Below are 22795 nucleotides of genomic sequence, written 5' to 3'. Positions count from 1 at the left end.
CAACCAACTCAACCAAAGCCCCAAAGCTTTTGCAATTAGTGTTGGAAGCAAGAGAGAAATTGTCAGACAAAGCTTGCTGATAAGAATACACAGAAGAATGGGAAAATAACTGCAGAATGGAGGAACTGAGTATAATTTTCCTGCTTCCTTCCTGTTAGAAATTCTATTTTTCTTAATATAGCTGAATAATGTTACAATTGTTGCTATATATACAGTAATAAAAACTACACCCTTTAGAAGAACATTTTCTCACACTGCATCATTCCTGGTTACAAAGTAAATATGCAAATATAAATCAACCACAAGGCATAATTTAAATTGCAACAATGAACTGGTTCGGGCAGAAGACAGTGCAGAGCAGCTTTCCAGCAGAACCTGGGACGAGCAGGATGGAAAGAAGCTGCCATGATCTGGCAAGTGAAGCCAGCTGAGCAGAGCACCAATCTTTGTGCCACCCTGAGCACAGAGCATTCCTGAGTCAGGCACACAAGGAGTGCCTGCAGGTGCTCAGTGCCTGCCAGCACCACACATGTGCAGGGCAAAACTTCAGCACCAGTCCTGCCAAAGCCAAGTGTGCCCTGGAGACACCTGGATCCATCCCCTCAAGGACAGGCAAAAGCAGACATTTCCAAAGACAGGAGCTCAGTTCCAGAGCTACCTGGTTTGTTGAAATGCATCTGCAGTATGAACTTGTTTTCTCTGCCAGGAGACAAGGTGCTGCCTGTTACCTCATAAACTTCATTGAAAAGCAGAGCACGTACTTCTACACTGCAGCACATGGGCCAGTCCCACCACAAGCTGACCCAAGAGTTCCTGGAAGAAATTTAACAGGTTTATCTTATGACATTCTGGCCCTTTTCCGCTCCCTTTGTTTTTAAATATTTCCTCTAAAAAAGATAAAGCATCTTAATACAAAGTTATTTCTAAGGTACTTAATTTAAGAAGTTCACACACTAAGTGGAAAAAAATAAATAGTATTCAGGAGGTAAGATTCTAGACTATGTTAGGGGAGCTCAGTTTCTTTCACTCTGAGAAGAAGAACATCTCCCACAACAAAACAAAAAGTGCACTATGTAGTATTTATTCTGCTCCACCACCACAATTCTCTGTCTTTCCAGCTGCAACACTGTCAAGAGAAGGATCAGCTTAACAAAGCTCAGCTGCCAAGACAGGAGGAGTGTGCACACAGAACTCCAAGCTGATGCTTTTCTGCCAGGGCTGCTGCAATAAAAATTCAACCCACTTCCACCAAGATACAAAAATAATAGTATCACACCCTGAAAAACAGAGAAATAGGTTTTACTCAACATATCATCTAACAAAGATATCTTTTTTATTCGATTACCAAACACAACAATTCTGTTTTAATTCTACTTGAGGTCTTCAGCCTCCTCCTTCTAAAGCCTGCAAATTTTCTAGATATTGGGTGACAGCCTCTATCTCTGCAAACTCCAGCAGTCTGTTGATTAGCTTATCCAGCGCTTCTTTCCCACTTAGAATTTCCTATGGAAAAAAAGCAGACAAAAGCATTACTGACTGTTCTTCAGCATTATTCTGAAACACCAACTACTCAGACCCCTGAAATGCACTTTGCCTGCAGTCCCTCCACTTGCTCATCCTTTCAGGTTCCTCCCATGTGAGAGCAGCAGTGGTGGACAGCAGCAGGACATCAGCTGCCTGCGTGTGCAAGGCACATGGATTCTGGCAGCAACAAAAGCAGCTGCTGCCTTGGTTTCATGCACCTACATGAGAATTCCCTGCAAGAACAATCAAGGACTGAAGAACCTCACTCAAATACTGTTGGCCACGGCAAGAGTGAGACTGTTTTGCAAGCAAAGCTCGACTAAGTTTTGTCAGGCACTTTGTGGCTCCAGTTTCACTCAAGAAAGATCCAAACACTAAGGAACTGACTAACAAAAGCCACTTTCATGCAATCATGGAACTATTTCCTCTGCCATGGTATTCTGCACTCCATTAACTATGAACCATTCCATATTCAGTATGCCCTGCATTTTCTGGAGTTACCCAGGACACCTGTGGGTACAGTTTCAAATGTGTTGCTCCTTATGCAACAGCACTTACAGCAAACCCTAAACTTTGTTTTTCATAAATTTAATTTTAAAAAATCCATTATTAGGGTTTTTTTCCCAATGTAAAAAAACCCCAATAAATATAATCACAGAATGGCCTGGGTTGGAAGGTACAGTAAAGATCATCCAGTTCCAAGCCCCCTGCTATGGGCAGGAACACCTTTCACTAGACCAGGCTGGATCAAAGCTCCATCCAACTCAGCCTTGAACATTTCCAGAGATGAGGCACCCACAGCTTCACTGGACAATCTGCTCCAGTGTCTCTCCACCCTCACAGTAAAGACATTTTTCCTAACATGTAATCTAAATATACTCTATTTTAGTTTGAAGCCATTCCCCCTTGTCATGCTCTTGTAAAAATCTCCTTCTTTCTTGTAGGCTCCCTTTGAGTACTGAAAGGCTGCAATTAGGTCACCCCAAAGCTTTCTCTTTTCCAGGTTGAACAATCACTAAGATTCAAGCCATATGTAGATATTTACTTGGACACAAGATCTCAGATAATATTAAAATGAAAACATTCCATTTCAGTTTCTTTTAACTGTGGCTTGTGATGAAAACATAAAAGTTTTTCTCGTTCTTTACTTGCACATTAGGAGGAGGAAAAAATGGCCTAACAAAACTAAAACGTCCTTCCTGTCAGGTTTTTGCTTTGGATGTACTATGCTGCAAGAATCTCAAATGTCACTTGCCCAGTTTGGCCAAAGGACTAATGGATCTCATTGAGGACTACATGCTTGGTCACTTTCCACTCACATAGTAGGAGAAAACCACACAGAGGTGTAGGCCAGTGAGCTACAGCCTGTGCCAGTCATCTCTAAGACTATAAGAAGGCGGGAAAGAAAGTTTAAGCTTTCTAAATCTAGTGTTCTGTCAGAGCACAACTGGCTACATTCTTCATATATATCTTAAGTTGTACTCACTGAGTTAATTTTTTCTTTTTATGGTAAATGTGAGTATCTAAGTACTCTCATACGGAATCCTTACCTTGATATTGCGTGCATCATAGGAGATCCTGTGGTCAGTCACTCTGTCCTGAGTGAAGTTGTAAGTACGAATTCTCTCTGACTGGGCTCTTGTTCCCAACTGCAGCAAAGCAGGAAAAAACAAAATCTGTTGTGTTTTAAAAAAACCAAATACTTCTCTAGAACAGGATGCTCAAAATAAACAGTGATGGATCAGCCTGTTCCAACTACCAGCCTAGTGGTCACTGGCTTGGCATTACTGAACTGTACTGTTTGTCAATGTGTATCACAAACCAAGTTTCTATATCCTCCAGCACATTCCTGCTCCCCCTCTGTAGCTGAAAGAATCACATCACTTTCAAAGGTCATGTAAGGTACCAAAGTCCTTACCTCAAAAAATTTACAAGTGGGGTTTTCTGGGGGGAGAGGGTTGTAGCTTCCACACAAAATAATGGAAATAGGGTTTATTAATAATGGAAGCAGCACAGTCAATGTGTGGCTGTCAGAAATGAGCACCCAAAGAGATTAAGAGTAAAAAGTGAAGTCACCCTCTAGTGGTGAAGTGTGAGAGTGCAAACAACAATTAAACTTGAAGCAGAAACCCAAATGTAGCACTGTTGGGACTAAACACTTCACTAAACACTGTGGTCTGGTCTCCACTAAAATGGAGAATTAAATGTTAAAAAACTCTCAGAGAAATAAATAGGTGTCCGTTTCAGTGGGCGTTGGTGAAAATTTCATCTGCACTCCACATGTGTATTTTAGAACACAGAATTTCTTGAATAAATTCCAAAGCATTAGGAAAGGTAATTCACTTTTGCCTGGTCTTCCACACTAGCAATATAAACATAAACATAAATATAAATCCTTTATGCAGCTTTGAAAGCTCTCGAACTGAAATTAATAACAAAGATAAATTGCAGTGAACTTACAATGATGGGGTTAATAATCTGCAGGGACAATACACTTAAATGCAACATGAAATAAGTGACTAAATAGCTGAGCTGGAAAATCTGGAGTACTAATTAATTCTCTACTTCTGAAGCATTTTTATTCCAATAGATTGCTGTTGAAGTTTGAACCACAAATGGGGAAACACTCAAAGAATGGGAAAAGAATGACAGGACATTTTGAGCAAAAAGCACACTTGGCAGCCTAACCTGAGGTAACTCTTCCAGAGGCTGTTTCTTCCTCAAAAGGTGACCTAAACTGTATCAAATAAGCTGCTACTTAATTGCACTGTGGCAGGATTGTTCATTTTTTCACTTGTTTCTCTCAAAACCTCTGTATGGCCTTAAGATACTCTCCTTTAAAAACTTCTGAGAACTCCTGATCCTAGTTTCCATTGAACGTAACTTTTTACTGATGCTTGAATTTGTGTAACTCTGGCCTTAATGGGGGTATTCAGTACACAATGTTGAATTTTCTCTTTTGAAAAATTTCAACCATTCTTTTGACCCTTCTTTCCAGCCACAGTTGATGTCTCCTTTCATTGCCTGAGAAGTCTACAATACCACTGAACAGGGGTAAGTAAAGGCAGAGTTACTATTTTGAAGTACAAGATTCTCCTCCCTTGTGAGCACCCCTAGTTTGGACACACACTCCCACTTGCTCTGTCCCTTCAACCCAAAGAGATCAGAAACAATCTACAACACAACACCCCCTCCAGATCTCAGGCACCACTTGCCTCACCTGCAGCTTCCTGACACTCTGCTCCTGAGTGAGCTGCTTCTCAAGGACCTGCCGGTAGAGCTTGGCTCTCAGTGTCCGCAGCGCGATTTCCTTGTTCAGCTGCTGCGAGCGCTCCTGCTGGCACTCCACTGCCAGCCCTGCACACAGCCATCCAAGAGCCCATTAGAACAGAGAACAAACAAGCTGAATTAATTCTAACACATTAGGCAAATTAAACCTACTGGAGTGCTGCTGCTTTGTAGGGCCTTTCAGCTGCAGGATAAAAAGTCATTTTAACACACTGGCCAGCACCATTAGTGCATTTTTAAACTTGTCACAGCTGCACTGGGGGCTTTTTGTTCTGTGCTACAGAAAAGTCAGGGATATTTTAAAATTTCATGAAGCAAACAAGTTTCTGACATTGCCTCTAGAAACTGAATTCACTCCAATTAGCTGCCATATGTTAAAAATGCAATTTGAACCATCTACAAGAGGATGTTTAAAAGAGCGTAACACAAGTTTTTAAAATCTTAGTCCAGATAAGCTCTTGGAGACTGGAAAATTCATTATATTAGGAAAAAGGGGTGCCTAATCAACACTGGTGAGTCTTGAACTAAATTATGAAAAATGAGACAAAACAAGACCTTTAAGTCTTTAAAAGAAATCTCATTTGATTACTGAATGAAAAAGGCCTATAGGGAACAGCTGTTTTCAGTCAATTTCCTGTGCCTAAAATGATTCTGCATCTTACAAAGAGAAGCTCACTGAGTTTCAATAAAACAAATCCCAAAAAAGAAAGAATGGTCCAGTCTACACTGTACCTTCCCATCAATACACATTTTCCCTTCTATCCAACATATGATAGGATTATCTAGTATTGAATGAAGATCTTTAAGCCTTCTTTTTAATCAGTCATGTAACTACACAGACTCCAGCTAGGCTAAGCATGCCTTTGCTTGCCAGCGGCCATTACTGCTGAAGGTAAAGAGCACACAGTGCAAATTATTTACATCTTCTACCCCATCCATGTCACCCTCCATTTGTTCTTTCATCCTTCAAAGACAGTTTACTCATGAAACACTCGCTCTAAAGATAGAACTGGCATAATCTCTGTGCCCCTGGTACACAGCCCCTTTCTCACACTGCCTGGCTACAAGAGGGACAGAACCAGAAGGGGCTACTTCTCCTTTCTTGGCATAAGGCCCAGCCCTGCAAGAGACAACCTGCAGGAACACAAGCTTCCTTTCCAAGATACAGATTCAGTGTGATTAGAAGTGCAAAGTACAGCCAGACTTACCTGTAGGAAGGTGCACAATCCTCACAGCACTGTCAGTTTTGTTAACATGTTGCCCTCCTGCTCCTTTGGCTCTGAACGTATCTATGCGCAGATCTTTGGGATCCACTTTAACATCAACCTAGAAGCAAAGAAAATTACTACTTCCTGGTCATTCCAAACATATTTGGATGTCAGTGACACTCAGCATTAATAAGAAATCACTTCTCAAAAATTGCTCCTTTACAACTGTTCCTAAGTAACAGTCATTATAATTTAAAAAAATACAGTGTCAAATATCTCTGAAAAGCAAATGATGCCTCAAAGATTTCTCTTAGTTTTTCAAACTCTTACTCTAGGTTCTTCACAAAACAAAGTATGTGTGTCAAACAAAACACAATCACTGTTTTGCAAAACCACTAGCTTTGGCAGAGAGGCTAAAAAATAAGCAAATATTTAAAAACCACTTCTAAACAGCAGTGCAAGGATCTTGTTCATGAGTCAAGCCTGAATGATTCTTGCAAAAGTACTTAGAATCATCTGAGAATAGACATATCCAGATCTATTCAAGTAAGGATTGCCACACTGGAAATAGGAGCCCACGATGACCTGGACCATAATTTGAGCTCAGTGGATAGGAAAGGAACATTCAGATCTGATCCGTGTTGCAAGGAAAGTATTACAAAGAAGCAGGAGAAGGTGCAGAAAAAGCCTACAGGATCTGGGTTTTTTTTATTTTTTGTGAAAATTCATGGTGTAAGTAAGAACTGTCCGTATCAGTGCGATCTCAGACAGACTAGCCAACACACTCATTCACATTCAAAGGAGACTGTCTTTGATTTACCAGAGAAGGACACCAATAATTTAAATGAAACAAAAAACTCAAAAGGATGTACAGAATCACATTACTATGCAACACTGAGTATTTTCTTGGATATATTCTGTCTTAGTAGGTGATGTAATTTAAAATTGGCCTGCTTACTCATAGCAGTGAGTCTTGTCAGTGTTGGGGCTGGAACACTTAATGAAATGATCACTCACTTACATGCCATTTCAGGCAACATCAAATCTCTGCCAAGTTGCTTCTGATGATCCATTTATACATGTAAGGTACAGAGCCAAGGACTATCAACTCCCAGAGTCAGAGCACTTGTGTTTCAATTGCTGGGACTTGCACGAAGCACTTGGTTATCAGTGAAATCCCCAAAACAGTAACATGCTTTTAAATAACACCTACTCCAATACCAAAATGGGTGAGCAGGGGTTCAGCACCACCTTAGCAAACCAATGAACAGTTTACCTCCTCTGGCTGAGGGAGGACAATGACTGACATTGTCCCAGTGTGAATACGCTGCATTCTTGATGACAAGCCCGTCTCAGGGATTCGCTGCACTCGGTGAGTCCCTCCTTCATATTTCAGATGCCTGTAGACATTCTCTCCTGAAATATGAGCAGCAGCATGATGCAAACCTCCTGGAGAGACAAACAGTGTGTGACAAATACAGCAGAGAAACACTGTTTCCAATTCCATTGTCTTGGAATCTCTGAAGAACTGCTGTACCTATCTCAGCTGGGGTATAGTTCACGATGTCAAAGGTCCAACGTTTGTAGTCGGCGTAGCTCTGGTACATGTCAAACATTTCTTTAGTGAACTGTTGGCAGATGTCACCTAAAAATCAAAAAGCATTACCACATAAACAGCACATTTTAGATTTATCTGCAACTCCAACCCCAGTCATTAGGCAGGTTAAGGCTCATCTTTAGAAAGTATTGCTTTATGCCAGCAAAGTATAAAAAAAGCATTAAGAATAACCCATAAGAGGTTTAATGGAGTTGGATGGAGGTTGGAAGTAATCTTCACTGTAGGGGCTTTGCTGACCTCCAGTTGTTCTGCCAGCTGTCACTTCTAATATGACAGGACTTGTATCATATTTTTCCTTTGGCACTAGAAGCTGGAAAAGCTGAAAAAAAAATAAAAGAATGCCATTATCTCTGTCATGACCCTGGATCTTCGCTTAATCAAATTTACAGCCAGACTTCACAACTGCCACAGCCTGAGCACACACGGCCATTGACTTCCTTTCACAATGAAGTTAAGTAGGACTAAAAACTGTCCAATGACCATTGCAACTCAGTGCAGTCAGTGTAGTGCATCCACATGAAAGCTAGCTGAAAGTCCAGTCCTGCCAAGTCAGGTGTCAGGTCACCCACCCCAGCCCCAGCTACCTATGGAGACAAAGTTATTAGCTAACACAGCCAATCTTTACATTAATCTTATTTCTCAGAAAGTCACATTTCATATTATTTTAGTCTGAGTATAGAAATGAGCCCAAACACAGTGGTCTCCACTGAATTGCTTCAACTTCTTTGCTTTTATTTTCCCTACTCATGGGATGCTGTCAGCTGAAGAGAAAATGAAGGATTGCAAGTTCCAATCAGAAATCCCTCAAGAGTGCATGTTCTACTGCCACAAACAGTTACTAGGATGTTATGTCAAATCTCACTAGCACAGACTCACCACTTTTTTAATCCCCTTCAGCATTTGCAGACAGACAAGCAAGAGAAATTACTCAATCATCTCCTAAGACACAATTGTCACTAACAAGCTTATTAATAATTAATGTTGCCATTTCTTTTCAGGGAGAATACAAAACCTGGACTTCTGTTTCATTAAACTCAAGTGTCAGAATCTATTAGTAAGATCATAGAGGAAAGGTTTTCTGACATCTTTATTTACAAAGCTGTGAAATTTTATCTCAGGCTCACCTTTCTGCACAACATGTTCATTTTTTTATCCAGGCCTTCCTTCTCTTCTAAGGCGAGCTCTAGAAGTTGTTTCTCATCTCTGCTGTCTAGTTCTAAATTCGAACAACAGGAATAGATGTTAGCCAATCTCACCAAGAGCAAATTATAACACTGTAAAATTATAAAGCTGTCCAAAGACATGCACTGCAGCACAGAGAAGCTTGTAGAGTTTTGCCAGCATAAAATACTCAAATAAGAGCAGCCCAAGCTAGGATGCACATTGCTAACTCAATGATCATATTTTCCAGGTGTACTAGAAGGAGCAGCAGATATTTTACCTTTACCATCCCACATTTTAGAGCTTACTAAAAACTACAACACATTCTCAAGTAAAGCTCACAGAAGGTCCAAGCCTTTTCTGCTATGGAGGCTCCAGCTTACAGTAATAAAAATTTTTGATCTGTTAGCAATAGATTATACACTAAGTAGAAACTTGAAGACAGTTGGAGTCAAGTGAAAAACCTGTCACTGCTAAAACAGGGAACCCCCTCTCCTTTTCATCTTTCTTTCCACTTTTCTACTCACCAGAAAGTGAAACAATTCAACTCACTGAAATGAAAAAGCAAGTCTGGTTGAATAAGTGCACATTTTTACCATGCCAAGTTGAACTAGATTTAAATTACAACTGAACAATTACCAACAGAAATGAGGAGGGAATGGCTGAAGCCAGCTTTGAGCAATTGGGAGTAAGAATGAGGGAACAAAGCAATAAAGAGAAGGTGAAAACCTTCTGCCTTGTGGCCAGCATGGAAACCATAGGTTTGTCTCAGATGCAGCATAAAAGTGGACACTCAATTGCTTCTAGCTGGTCCAAAAAGTATTGATCAGTTAGATAAACAGTATCAAATTAACTACTGTCAACAGAGATGGTCTGGTTGTGACCAATGAGCCTCAGGTTCAAAGGATTGGTATCCCATTCCTACCTCCCTTCAAAACAGAATTCACTTAACCCACCTCATGACTCACACCACCAGAGGGAAACTGGGAAATATTTTTCTGCTTCACTGAGTGTTGCAAATATAAAATCTTACATCAATTGTCAGGAATTCAGGTAGCAGAGAGAAGAGGGTCAGTTAGGGAGCCAAGTGGAAAACAGTGAATAGCCAAATGAAGGGGACATCTGTGTTTTAACTTGGCCACAGGATAAATGGTACAGACATTTATCATTTATACAGACAGAATATGGCTCTATTTGGCTCTATTTAATTAATTTATGGGCTGTAATTTTTTACCATTCTTTTCCCTTCTTTCAACTAGAACTCACTCCATCCCTGCACATCATAATTTATGGAATTAGAAAAATTCATTATATTCATTTGATTCAAAACCAGCCTAAGCTGAAATATGAATTTTCCAGAATTTTCTTAATACTTTTTGATTCTTTCAAGAGCATTTATTTTTCAGCATTAAATTTTTGTACCTTGTCTCCTTCACTCATTCTCCTATTTTCTCCAGTGAAGAGAATTAAAGAGGGTTGAGGATTAAAATATTTTAAATAACCCGTTTTTTTTCCAAAAACACAAACACCTATTTATTATTAAAACTAAAGTATACAAATGTTTTCTATCTCTTTCTAAATAAGTTACATTTACATCTTTATTTCAGTATGTCTCTTACTGTTTTGTCCACACCCCTTGTCTCTCTCTGAAAAGCACCATGAACTTTTGTCTTCCTCCATTAACACTGCTGGGTACTGATTTCTCCCATCCTTTGATTTTCCCATCCTTCTCTGCCTTAATGTAAATCCTATTCTCTCCAGGTCAGTGTCTAAATTTCTTGGCTTAATACTTGCCACTGTAGCAGAATGGATCCATTTTTTCCTTCCTACTGTGTGCACCTCCTCACACTTGTAACAATGCTGGGTTTTTTCCCAAATGTTGCACCATTACTTATTTCATAAATTCTTTTATTTATTCCCTCTGTACTTTCTTTTTGGTACAAAAACCAGTTACAATTTTTAATTCTTTTTTACCACTTCTACTGTAGCAAACTATCGAAAAACAGCGGCTTCTTAAACCATTTTTTTTTATTCCTTAAAGGACTCCCCAAATATTTTCAAAGAAATATTAGCTTTTGCCATTTAAATTGGAAGCTGACAACTCAGAGCCTAATGAAAGTTCATGTCATTTGCTCAATAAATATCACTGAACTGGTCAGGTGGAATCTCATTTTAAATAACACAGCAGAAGTCTGCATCTATCAAAGGTTTGAGCCTTGCTATTTTTTTTCCTTCAGTTCAACCAAAAAATAACCTCCAAATGAACACTTCCCAACCATTTCTGTTAGATGGATATCCCTGAGGTTCCAGACAATCCCTACTCTCCCAAAATTATCATATTGAGACCTCAAACTAAAATGAGACGAGATGAAAACCAGAAGGATGTGGCTGGATGCAGAAAGCCCTTGCAGCACACGAGCTCCTGGGAGCAGGGGGGACCAGGGAGTGTTCCAGGTCTGGCTGAACTTACTCACAAGCTCTCCTCAAAGGCTGGGCAATGAAATTTATCCCAAGCACAGCTGCTGTTCTGAAGCAAGCAAGTAGATGTGTTTTCCTTTACCTGTGCACATCGCTTCTAACTCTTGAACTTCTCTTTCAGCCTCTTTGATTTCTTGAAACGCAGCTGCAAGGGGGGACAGATCGGCACATCTTCTCCTCAGGGTTCTTTGCTCAAAGTCATTTAATGAGTGTGCACTTAACTGATGACTAACCTGCTGGTATTCCCTGCTGAGAGACTCCAGATACTTCTGCACAGCCTCATTCTTCCACAAAGCTTGAGAATCCTGATGGTTTTTTCTGTGCCAACTGTTAAAAGACAGAGTGAATCTAGCTGTGTCCAATAAAGGCTTTGGCCTCCAAAATCCATGGCTGTGCAGTCCCACCATGCAGCCCATCTTCTTTGCAACAGGAGGGAGAAGACAGCTGTCAAGTTGGCTGTGACAGCAGCAATTGGCAAGCAGGCTCTTGAAATGGCAGACCTTTTGGAGAGGTTTCATTTTGTTTCTTATTTTTCCACCTCCTGAAATTAAAAGTACACAGTCCATTGGCCAGTGTTGTTATCTAGAAAAAGAAAGAATTCTATTAAAAAAAAATACAACAAATGCAAGGATGGTATCAAGGCCATATCCTGGTTTGATTACATCGACACAAATCCAACTGTCATGGACAAAACTATTCCTGTTTTAGTCCCAGTTTAAACAGAAGCTCTTATCACTACCATTATACTGACTGAGGGCTGGAAAAAGTCTTTTCTCCCCCCTCCTCAAACAGTTTATTTATACTATGGAAAAGCTCCTGTGGATGAGGCTTTACAGACAGTAGCTTCATTTTACCATATGTCTCATCAGAAAAATCCAAGCATTTCATGCCTTACTGATGAAAGAAAAATGCTGCTGAGAAGGCAAATCAATACTAGAGGTAAAGAATTCTATACACAGAATGTAATAAATGTCCAGAATTATGTGTCAAATTACATCCACTACCATAAAAGGAGAACATTAGTAGATGACCACACAACATATGAGCCAACAGGACTTCAATACACTTACAAAAAATCACTCACTCATATGAGAAGTGAGTGAACAGGAGAAGAGGACAGGAGAAGACAGGAGAACGTCTTTATGTGCTTTATGTCCCCTGCATACTCCTTACTGTGATATATTTACACTTAACCAACATGATATTTTCCATCCAAAAAGTGAGTAAGAAGCAGGTACTCTGAAATACAACTCCTGTATTTTTCTGAGACATTTGGCCTACAGTTTTGTAGGACCCAGGCTCCCCTTAGCATTACTGCTGCTCTATGAAAGATCATTTCCTCTTCACTTTATATCATCAACATTGCAAACTATGTTATGAATTACTACTGTGCTCTAAAATATTATATTGGACTGCTAGGCTCTGCCAGGAAAACTACATTGAGATCACACTTATTCTAGGGCTCCTCACACAGAAAAGGTTTAACATACAAAGAAGCATTCTTAGTAACCCTGCCAGTGCCACGGTCCCATCTGCCCACTGATTTTTACAAAAATGTGGATTCTGAGAAAATAAGAGCATGAATCTTTTTGCAACAAGATCTCCTGGAAACATACGTTTCAGTTTCCTGACAAAATTATTTTTTACTCATCAGTGACAAGACCTTCTGTGCACCTTCACGCACTTTACTAACAAATTACTGTGACACTCTAACTACTCAACTTGCCCGTTATTCTCCCCTATTTACTGCCATCCATTTGTCCACAATGAAGAAAGAGCAATATGCAGCAGAACCAGAAGTACTGCATCCTGTCTGAATGCTTGTTTTACTACCTACAGAAGGAGGCAAGGACCTTTATTCTATTCTGTACCCTCCCCAGATTCCCCAGCCAGCAGGTGCTATTGAATCCACAGCAGCAATCTCAAGACTGCTTTGATGTACAGAAAGAAAATTATAGCCTTCCTGGAATCCTGTAGTGACTAAAACCAGCTGCAGCAGAGAGATCCTGTTCCCTTCACCAGGAACACAGCAAAAAACACAAACCATGCTCATCATCCATGATCCTGGATTTCGGCATGAGTGGACTCAGTTCCAAAGACCTAATTCCATTAATGAATATGGACTTGCTCCAGATCAGCATGGCCCACTGTTGTTTGGCTAAGTGCTGACCATCGTCAACTCAATTTTAAAACATTAATGTTGTATTTTATTTTAATTAATTCATTAAACATATAAATTATTAGTTACAACCATCTAGCTAATTTTTACTGGTGTAGTTAAGAAGCAACACACTCAAATAATAAAACATTTGCTGTATCGCTTTGCCTGAGCTCTCACAAATAATATTCTTGGGTTTAAAAGAAAAAAAAAGTAATGAAATAACACAGAACTTCAAGGAAGTCAGAAGTTTCAAAATCATTTTGCTATGTTAAATAAAAAAGGTATCTCCTTCTCAGAGTGGGGCTGCCACACCTTATTTGCATAAAAATAGACATATTACTTTTACAGAGCTATAAGCATTAGATGACCTATTAAATGATCTCCAAACCAGATTTTAATAACTTTTAAATGTGATTAAAACGACCTCGTGCACACCACAAATCAAAAACCAATAAGCGAAAGTGACAACTCTAATTGTCCAATTAAAATAATAATTTTTAAAAAATAATTTCAAGACAGGAAAGAGCTCTCAATGTTGCGAACTCTTTCAGAGGTTATAAAATGCATTTCTAACAACCAAAGATGCGACCGGCGCCATGCAGCAGCACTCGAGCACACAGCCGCACGGCAGGAGGAGGCACTGCAAGGCCCACCGACCGGAGCAGGAACAGCTCGGGCCCCGGGAGCGCCCCCCACACACCTCTGCCTCCACCACGGCCACCCAGCAAAGCCCCGACAGGGAGCGCCCCGGCAGCCCGGCCCCGCTGCGGGGCTCACGGGGCAGCGACAGGCTGCAGGAGCCGGCAGGAGAGGCAGGAGCGGGCAGGGAGAGGAGGCAGGAGAGGCAGGAGCGGGGACCGAGAGGCAGGCTCACCGGCGGGGCGGGGGCCGCGCTGCCCGGTACCCGCGGCGGGGCCCCGGCTCTCACCGTCCGCAGGCCCGAACACCGCGGGATCGCGGCCCGGCCCGCGGGCCCACGGCAGACGGGAAGTGCGGCGGGCGCGCTCCCGGTCCCAGCATGCCTGCGGGAAAACGCGCTTCCCGTCCCCCCGCCGCCACCGGCACGGCGCCTGAGCCGCGCCGCCGGCAAAGGCGGCCTCCGCCTTGCCAATCTGGTTAGTAAAAGATTAATTTCAGAGACATCTGAATGAAATAACATTAAGCTCCACTTTGTGTCAAAGCTCACTATTCAATTCTACTTAAAATGAGTTACTATTCTACTAAAAGCAAGCAAAATAATAATAATAATTACCATTCTGATTATGACTACGCTAGTTAGCTGCAGCTTCCTCATAAAGTATGCATTAAAACATACTATGTATGTGGACATTTTAAAAGCTATTATTAAACCTCTACCTCCCTAATTAAAATTTTAAAAATACTTAAGCAATGGGTTTTTTTATACCTATAATCACCAAAATACCTTTCTTCTCAGCTACTGTCATTCTATGAAATTAAAAAAAAAAAAAAAAAAAGGTAAAACTTTTGTATTTGGCATATAAAACATGGGATTTGGTGTAGTCAATATTCCAAAAGACTGAAAACAGGACGAATCAATGGGTAGGATTCAGATCAAAGCTCAGTGCCTGAATTACAACTAACCCCTTGTTTAGGCCTGAGGACAGGTTCTGGCTCTGCTCTACCCGTGGGTACGGGAGGCAAGGCAGACAGATGGAAAGCCACTTCCAAAGAACAGGAGTTGGTCCACAAAAAGGACTGCAGGGAACGGCATCCTGAAATCTTCCCCAGGCCTGAGCCCACACTGATGTGCCCTTAGAGATGCCATCAGCCAGACACCATTCCCATTATACCTCACTCTTCTTCCACTATGACTTCTGGGACTCAGTGAAATGAAATAATAAAATTGTACTTGAATTGGTACTCTAAATATGTAATTTGATACTTAAAAGTATTGGGAAGGTCCTCTCTGGGAGGACAACCAGGAACCTAATAATCTGAAACTGCAAGTAGACCTCATGCTCCAAAATTGGTTTTAAAAGGAGAAGGTAGGCCAAGGAAAATCAAATCAGCTTCTACTCCAGTCAGTAATGGTTATTGCATTGAATCCTCTGATTTAACATGATCATATTCAGTTTTTATTATGCCTTGTGGCTGAATGTTTTAAGTGTGAAAACAGAGACTGTAACAAAGTCCTGCTCCCTCTCCCTACCAGGCAGCAAAGCACGCAGGGGCAATACAGCCAAGACAAGGGCTGGACTCTGTGCAGCCAGCAGGGCTGCCAGGGACCATCCACCACAGGACCTGTCCATGCATCTCATATTCAAAACATGTAAGATACACTCCTGCCCTAAGTTTACCGTGCGCTTTTAGACTGCAGTATGGGAAATGAGTAAGAAGGATGTGAAATCTGCTTCTACCCTCTCACAGTTTGTTTCAATGCCTTAAAACCTGCATGGGTGGAGTAGCAGGTGCTGATGGAGCTGGTGAGGATAAGGGGTTATGGGGCATGGGCTATTTGGGGCAGAGTGCCACCACCTTCCTCAGCAGCCCACAGGCACATTGGGTGCAGAAGGGAAGAGTCACAGCAGGAAGACAGCTGGGTTCTGGGGCTTTAGGATAGATATGGTGGTGTTGTACTTTAAAAGCTGGCACTGTTAACCTGCCAATTTAGAAACTGGAGGCAGAGGGATGGCTCATCAGACAGAACAGGCTCCAGGCCTTGCAACACGCTTGGCTTGAAGGCAGGTCCATGCCCACACGGGGCCCTTGCTCGCCCAGGGGGCCCTAACTGGGTTTAGGGGTGTGCCAGCATCTCCCAGCAACTTCCACAGGAGCAAAGAGACACACTCTGCAAAAATAGCAAACTTGTTACAATGTATGTAACACTTCAATATTGTTCCCCCCTTTCAGCCCAAACAGGTCAGACTTCTGAAATCCTTGTTTGAAGGAATAAACGGTGACAGAATCACACGCATCTTAAATACAGTCCTGTTTAATAACAAAGCCTGTAGAGAGAGCTTTGTTTTGCCCAGCACAGCGGGATTAAATGACAAGAAGTTTTCTTGACTGCGCTCCCAAACCTCACTTTCAGTTGGAGCTCTGCCTTCCCACAAAGCTCATTTCTTTGTTTATTCTCTCCCAGCTAGCCTGCAAACATTTCTTTTATTGCCTCTCTGCTTTCCTTTTCTTGCTGCTTTTAACAGACTTTTAATATGGACACATCTAGATGCAAATCGAACCCCTGCCTCTTATTTGCAATTTGCCTACTTTCAGGCAGCATTCTTTTGTGTGGACTAGTGGATAGTGTTTGGACTATCAGGAAACAGAGATCTTTAGCTATGAAGAACAGCCTTATTGCTTCAGACCAAAGATCCACCTAGCACAATATTTGTCTGATCGTTCTCCATGATGCATCAGTTTATCATTCAACCCAGCCAGAGGCATAAGATGCCTTTTTGCCAAGACAGAAATTAGGGTTCATAGAGTCGAGGCTTTAGCTAGTTGTCAGAAGTGCTGAAGACATGCCATGGTACAAACAGGCTCTGAAAATGATGCTGCAGGGCAAAGCCAAGGCTGCCATCCCTCTCAGTAATACTCCTGCTTTGTAAAAATCGGATACCCAGTGCAGCACTACTATAGCCTATAGCAGAAAGAACAGTGAATTGGGTACTGCGTGTGGAGAACACACACCCTGTGATCAGCAACCCTGCTGACTGACATCATTAGAAGCATGCCAGAACAAAAAAGTGAGAAATAAACACAACAGAGATATTCCTTTTGACAGACCATACATCTAGACAGATTAACAAAACACTACGGAAACCAACAACCATTCACAAAAACTGTCCATAAGCTGATGGCTCAGCTATAAAGTACTATAGGAAAGCATATACTTTACGTTCTCATCTTTACTATTTTCATCTCAGAAAGCTTCCTAAACATACCATTTTTTTTTTAACTTATTAGTCCTCAAATTATTAGGCTGACATGCAAGTTACTCTCTTCCAGGAAATTGCCTACTGTCTCGTTCCCTGTGTCAGACAGAAAGGAAAGCAGCTATCATGTCATCAGCTCCAGCAAGGCTCGTGTCAAGTCAAGGACATGCTGCTTGGGATCTTCAGTCTCACAGCCATCTGCTTACCGAGTACCAAATAAAATATATCAAGTACACAGACTTTCTAATTGGCTCTTGTGAGTTACTGTTTTGCGCAATTGCTTTACTTGGGGATATCTATCATGTTCATCATCTGCGACTGTAGGTGGGTAATCATATTAATACAGAACTAAGATACTTTGAAATAAATGCCAAAATATAATTAATATTTTTAAAGGTTAATTATGTAAACAAAGATTTTAATTGCAGTCGCCTAGTTTATTTTCCCTATAAGATGGTTTTTTAAATTGGTTATAACCTTGACAGTTTAACCGATTTTCCTTCTAAGTAATGCCCTTGGCCATGCAGTTTTAGCGTTCCTGGTTGTTGGTGGTTTTGGTTTGGTTTTGTTTTTAAGAACGATTTTTGGGAATAACAAGGAAAAAAAAGACCTTAGACCTCCTTCGGTGAAGGAGCCAAGCAATGAAAAAACGCCGCTGTTCTGTGGACGCCCGATGGTGTCGGGAAGTTTTACATAACCAACTGCTGAAAATGCCTTAATGCGACGGGGGCCGTCCCCGCTCGCTCGAAGCCTGGCTGCCAAGTTTGCTGTTGTTTCCTTAAATACCAGCCAGGGCAGTGCAAGCCCGCAGAGTCGCTCCGAGCTCCGCCGCCGACGGAGGCTGCGCTCCTTCCCAAGGCCGCCTCCCTCCCAGCCTTGCGGGCAGCCTGGCTCTCCGAAGCGGTCGTTTGAGCGCCGGGAGCGGAGCGCTTCTGCCGCCACTCCGGGAATCGCGCAGGGAATCACGGAGGGAATCCTCGCTCCCTGCCCTGGGGCCGGGCGGGCGGAGGGGGTGTCTGTGAGGGGAGCGGCGCTGCGCCTGCGCCGAGGGGACCCCGGCGGCCATTTTGCAGCGTCAGGCGGGCGGCGAGGCGCCCCGGCAGCTGCGCAGAGGGGCCCGGGGGAGCCGGCGGGGAGGGCGGGCGGCGCAGGGCTATGAGTTAAAGTGCCGCCGCCGCCGCCGCCGCCCCGCCGAGTTCGGGCTTTTCCTCCCCGGTGTTGCCCCCTCCTCCCATCCCTCGTACCGACAGCCGCCCCTCCCGGGCCGCCCCCACCCCCGCCAGCCGTGCCTGTCCCAGGGCCGCCCGCGCCATGCCGTCCGTGCCGCTGCCGCCCAAGGAGAGCAACCTCTTCAAGCGGATCCTGGTGAGCCACCAGCCCCGCTCCTCTCTCCTCCTCCCGCCGCCGCTTCTCCCTCCTCTTCCCTCTGGCTCGCCGGCCTCGTTCGGTGCCCTCCGGGTCACTTCGCCCGCCGCCGGAGTTGGCCCCGGCTGAGCGCACACGGATGCGGCGGCCGCGCTCGCCGGGGGGAGCCGGGCTGCCGTCGCCTCCTCGCCCCGGTTCGTCCCCGCTTCCTTCCTTCCTTTGTCTGGGGCCCGCCGAGCAGGCCGGGCGAGCCGCCCCTGCTCGTGCTGGCGGCCGGGAAGGGCTGGTGTGGCCCCCGGCCGGGGGAGGGCGGGAAGGAGGGAGGGAGCCAGGCGGGCTCCCCGGGCCGCCGAGCGCCTTCCTCCCGCCCGCCGCGGGGACTGCGGGGCCGGCCGGGGCCGCGCCGCCGCTCCCCTCCCTCGCTCCCTCCCTCCCCGCGCAGCGCGGAAGGAGGAGACCTCGAGGCACGGTGCGAGTGCGGCAGGGTTTGCTGTTGCTTGGTTGATTCCCATCTGCGCTTCATTTCCAGCGAGAGCTTCGGCTTTGGTGTAGGGACCGGGTTAAAAGTAGTTCGCTCGCTCAGCAGTTTTGAGTGTAGTTGAAGACGTGTGGTGGAATGAGGTGTCCTGCTTCTGTGCGTCCTTTGGAGGACTTGTCTCAACTCCTTTGTGCTGGGCGAATTCCGCTCTTTGCGATTTAACGGTGCAAGGGACGTTTAGTGTTCGCGAGATAACTTTGACGAAGGAGCTCGCTTTAGCTGTGAGTTTCTGACTCAATCACTGTACTTTATCATGATAACACTTCATGAAAATAAAAACCCCACTCCTCCCTCCCGAGACAAGAAAACACCACACGCCCTTTTTCGCGAGCTTGTCAGTGTCATAGTAATGGAGTTCCAGCCTCAACAAAATTGAGGTGTTTTGTTTCAGTTTACCACTCTGCAGGCAGAGAACGTCTGTGCAGCACACTAAAGTAATCCTGCTGGCAGGCGGAAATTTCTTTAGTTCTCTCTGAGTTGGTTAGGTAGTTCCAGTGCTTCAGAACCACCGTAGTGGTTCAGAGGTAGGCATTTGGGCTTCAGGAAGCTGAGGTCAAACAGTGTCAGTAAGCTCCTGTACTCTGTACAGAGGTGGTTTTTTTCAGCTGGTTCTTCAGAGCTGTTTTCTTTTGGCTGCTTTGCGTAGTGTACAGGTTTAAAAAACTTACTGGTTCTTAATGGTGATTTGTTGCTTACTGCATGCTTATGGTATGCATTTTAGTAAGTCATTCTAGCACTCCTCTTTCTCTCAGCTAAAAATAAGTGACTAATATTAGAACAGTTAAGTGATTATTCTTACTAGCAGCAGACAAGTTCACAGTAGCAGCCACTTATAAAGTTTTTTTTGATTGGATTATAGAATGGCTTTTTTAGAGATCATATTTTAGACTTTTTTTTTAATATTAAACGATGGATAAAAGTGTTGGAAATTAGTGCTTAGGCAAGGAGGAGAGATACATAAACCTTCAGTGAAGTTCATGCAGAAATGTACTTACGTTCTAAAACTTTCAGAAGCCTTTAACTGGTGATGTGTAGTGGCCAGTTGCAGTCCCGAAGTGTTGATCACAAAGCTACTAGCTTGTCTCTTCATATAGTGTCTCTTCCTGAAAATTAATTTCTTAAATTTTTTTTCTAACTAGCTCTGACTCTTTTATGGTGCACTTCTTTCTGGAATACTAATGTTGGCATACTACACATGGAACCCTTGGTTTGCTTGACATGTCTCAGAGTATTTTTGTTTAGTAATATAGCTTGTGGTGCTAAAGGCCCTTTAATCGAAACAGCTTTTGCTTACTTTGGCACTGCTAGAATATTTTAAATGCCCATAGCATTCCTGGTAATTTCCAAAATTGGGGGCAGGGATTAAGTGGGAGGCTGCATAATAAGACCCTACAAGCATGTAGTGATTTAATCACTTGGGACAGATGCAAGGAAATTATACTCATAGATTAGGACTTCAGTATTTTGATGAATGCTCTGCAGAGAATTAGCAGTTGGAAAAGGGAAAACTCATTTGGAGATCATGAGAAATCCTTCACAGTGACTTGAGGGGTGGATGTAACATATCAGACAGGTTATCAATGTTCTGAACAAGATGCCCAAGTAACAGCAAAGCTGACAGAGCTGCCCTGGCTGGTGTGGCCCCTTGGAGATCAGTGTAAGCTGAGAAGTCTGCTCGAGAAGCCGAGTAAATAGTCTTTAAGCCACATCAATCTGTGTGCTTGCATGCTTGGCAGGGCTTGAACAAGCTGACTTAAAACTAGCACTTAGGTGATTAGGGAAGGAATAGCAATTGTGGTGTAGGTAGTAGTTGATCAGGACTGCTGTAAGGTAGTGCTAAAGCTCCTTTCTTGCTCTCTCCTGTCTTCCAGTTCTGTTTCGTTTCCTAGGCCATGCTTTCATTTTTCTGCAGAGATTTTCTCAGTCTAGGTGCTTTTCCCCTGGAAGACCTGTTGTGCTTACAGGTGTGATGTTGTTTGGGAGTGAGGGGCTGAGCAGCTTCAAGCTCTGCCACTTCACAGCCTCACAGAAGGCATGGATGAAGTATTTGAATATGTTCCCCTGTCATGGAAGGGGAAAAGCATCATAAATAAGAATTAATATAGGAGTGCTTGTGTGTTTCCTGCCAATTAAAGTCGGTCTTCAGCTTAGGTGACTTTTTAAGTGAATGGGGCAGATGCTGTCTAAAATAAGCATACTCATGATAGCTTAGAAAAGCTAAGGTTGAAGTTTGGTGTCATGTATTTGGGGTTTACTTCTAGTAAGCTTAGCCTAATCTTCTATTTTGTTTATTTAAAATTGAGCTGTAAACTTGCCTTCAGAGTATGTTTCAGTTTAAGCAGTTTTTATTTTTTTTTTCTTTCACTCAAGAATCCATACCATAAACTGTCTCATAGATAGTCTTAAACATTGGCTTTATGGAATCAAGTCAGCCCTGTCTGTACAGGGCATGGCAGTAGTCTTTGTAAGTAATCTAGTAGGCTTTAGAGGAAAGCCTTGGGGTTCTTGTCATGCTTTCGTGGCTCACTTGCCAAGTTGTTTTGTTTTGTTCTCAAGAAATGCTCACTGTCTTCTAATATGTATTGGTGGGAGCCCAGGCTCAAGCAGTGTAAGGTTGATCTGATGTTGTTTCGTGTTTGATAGAACTGTGGATAGTATCGTACATGTAACTGACTAATCCTTTGGTTTCTTAGCAAATTCCTCATGTTGCTGTTGCCGAAAATAAGGTTTGCTGCTCTAATTGCAGATGATTTCAGCTAATAAGACACAAAAAGTCTGGAAGTATATAGCCTTGCAGCAGTGGCTTGTTGCTGCTCAGTTCATTGAGGCATACGTTTTCCATTTTTCAGGGTAAGGAAATGTTAGGCATTACTTCAAGTGCCCTCTCTGAGGACTTGTTCAGCTTCTCTGTAATGTCCTTTTTGTTCTCCAACTTCTTCAATAACCTTAAGAGATTTATTTTTTGATAAAATCTAAATATACAGGTGTTTGTAGGATTTAATTAATTCTTATCCATAGAATTCTGAAAGCTTTTTGAAAATTTTATTTAATGAAATAATAATAGTTTATAAGCATGCAACTAGTCAGTCTCCTGGGAATGACGTGGGGAAGTTACTGAACTATCAAATTTGATAATTGGGAAGTTATGTTATGCTAATTAGGATCTCCCAAATGAGATGGATACCATAGCTGAAGTAGCCATTATTAACCCACCACTGGAGCAGTGGATGTTTGAAGTCTCTGATATTTAAAGACCCCTTCCTTTTAAAGACAGGAGTTTGGAGCAGTTGCTTAAAACCTTCTGGTGTAACTTAGGACTGATTCTTGGTGTGGTTGTTGCTTGTGCAAGAGGACAGGCAGCCTAGGAAGAGTGCAGGGGGTTCCCTCCATACGGACTTTCAGGCGAGGAGGTGAGGATGCCTGGCCACTGCAAACTGCTGAAGTGACACAATTGAAGAGGACAGATGCCAGGCTGGTGCTAAGAGTCAGGAAGGCTTTCAAAAGGGAAAGTCACACTTCACATTTGTCAGTCTCATTTGGAGAAGACTTAATCCCAGA

The 22795-nt window shown here is 42.8% G+C and overlaps 2 protein-coding genes across 6 annotated transcripts in view; one reads left to right on the top strand and one right to left on the bottom strand.

Annotated features, from left to right (window-relative positions):
• Window positions 1-1278: 1278 nt before the first annotated feature.
• MTRF1 (mitochondrial translation release factor 1) lies at window positions 1279-14606 on the bottom strand. 2 transcript variants are annotated; one of them, XM_059465922.1, is made up of 10 exons: window positions 14313-14606; window positions 11360-11859; window positions 8763-8854; window positions 7876-7957; window positions 7558-7665; window positions 7297-7469; window positions 6021-6138; window positions 4745-4881; window positions 3075-3173; window positions 1279-1503 (listed from the first exon to the last, which is right to left on the bottom strand). In XM_059465922.1, the coding sequence occupies exons 2-10, from the start codon at window positions 11841-11843 to the stop codon at window positions 1384-1386; spliced, it is 1413 nt and encodes a 470-aa protein (XP_059321905.1). In that variant the 5' UTR covers window positions 11844-11859; window positions 14313-14606; the 3' UTR covers window positions 1279-1383. The 2 variants fall into 2 exon arrangements, with proteins under 2 accessions (XP_059321905.1, XP_059321906.1); XM_059465923.1 differs by having other exon boundaries at window positions 11360-11818; window positions 14313-14602.
• Window positions 14607-18406: 3800 nt separating this feature from the next.
• The window catches only part of NAA16 (N-alpha-acetyltransferase 16, NatA auxiliary subunit), a 61988-nt gene continuing 57599 nt past the window's right edge, over window positions 18407-22795 (top strand). For all 4 annotated transcript variants that reach the window (XR_009417806.1, XM_059465908.1, XM_059465906.1 and 1 more), the window contains exon 1: window positions 18407-18699. Coding sequence is in view for 3 of the 4 variants with exons in the window: in XM_059465908.1 (XP_059321891.1) it covers window positions 18646-18699 (54 nt within the window). In the remaining variant the exon portion in view is untranslated. The remainder of the gene's footprint in view (window positions 18700-22795) is intronic.

Source organism: Ammospiza nelsoni, chromosome 2 (assembly GCF_027579445.1).
Source record: "Ammospiza nelsoni isolate bAmmNel1 chromosome 2, bAmmNel1.pri, whole genome shotgun sequence".
In the NCBI taxonomy this organism is placed as follows: domain Eukaryota; kingdom Metazoa; phylum Chordata; class Aves; order Passeriformes; family Passerellidae; genus Ammospiza; species Ammospiza nelsoni.
Note: the sequence above shows the minus strand (reverse complement) of the source record. Positions and strands in the feature narration are given on the sequence as shown.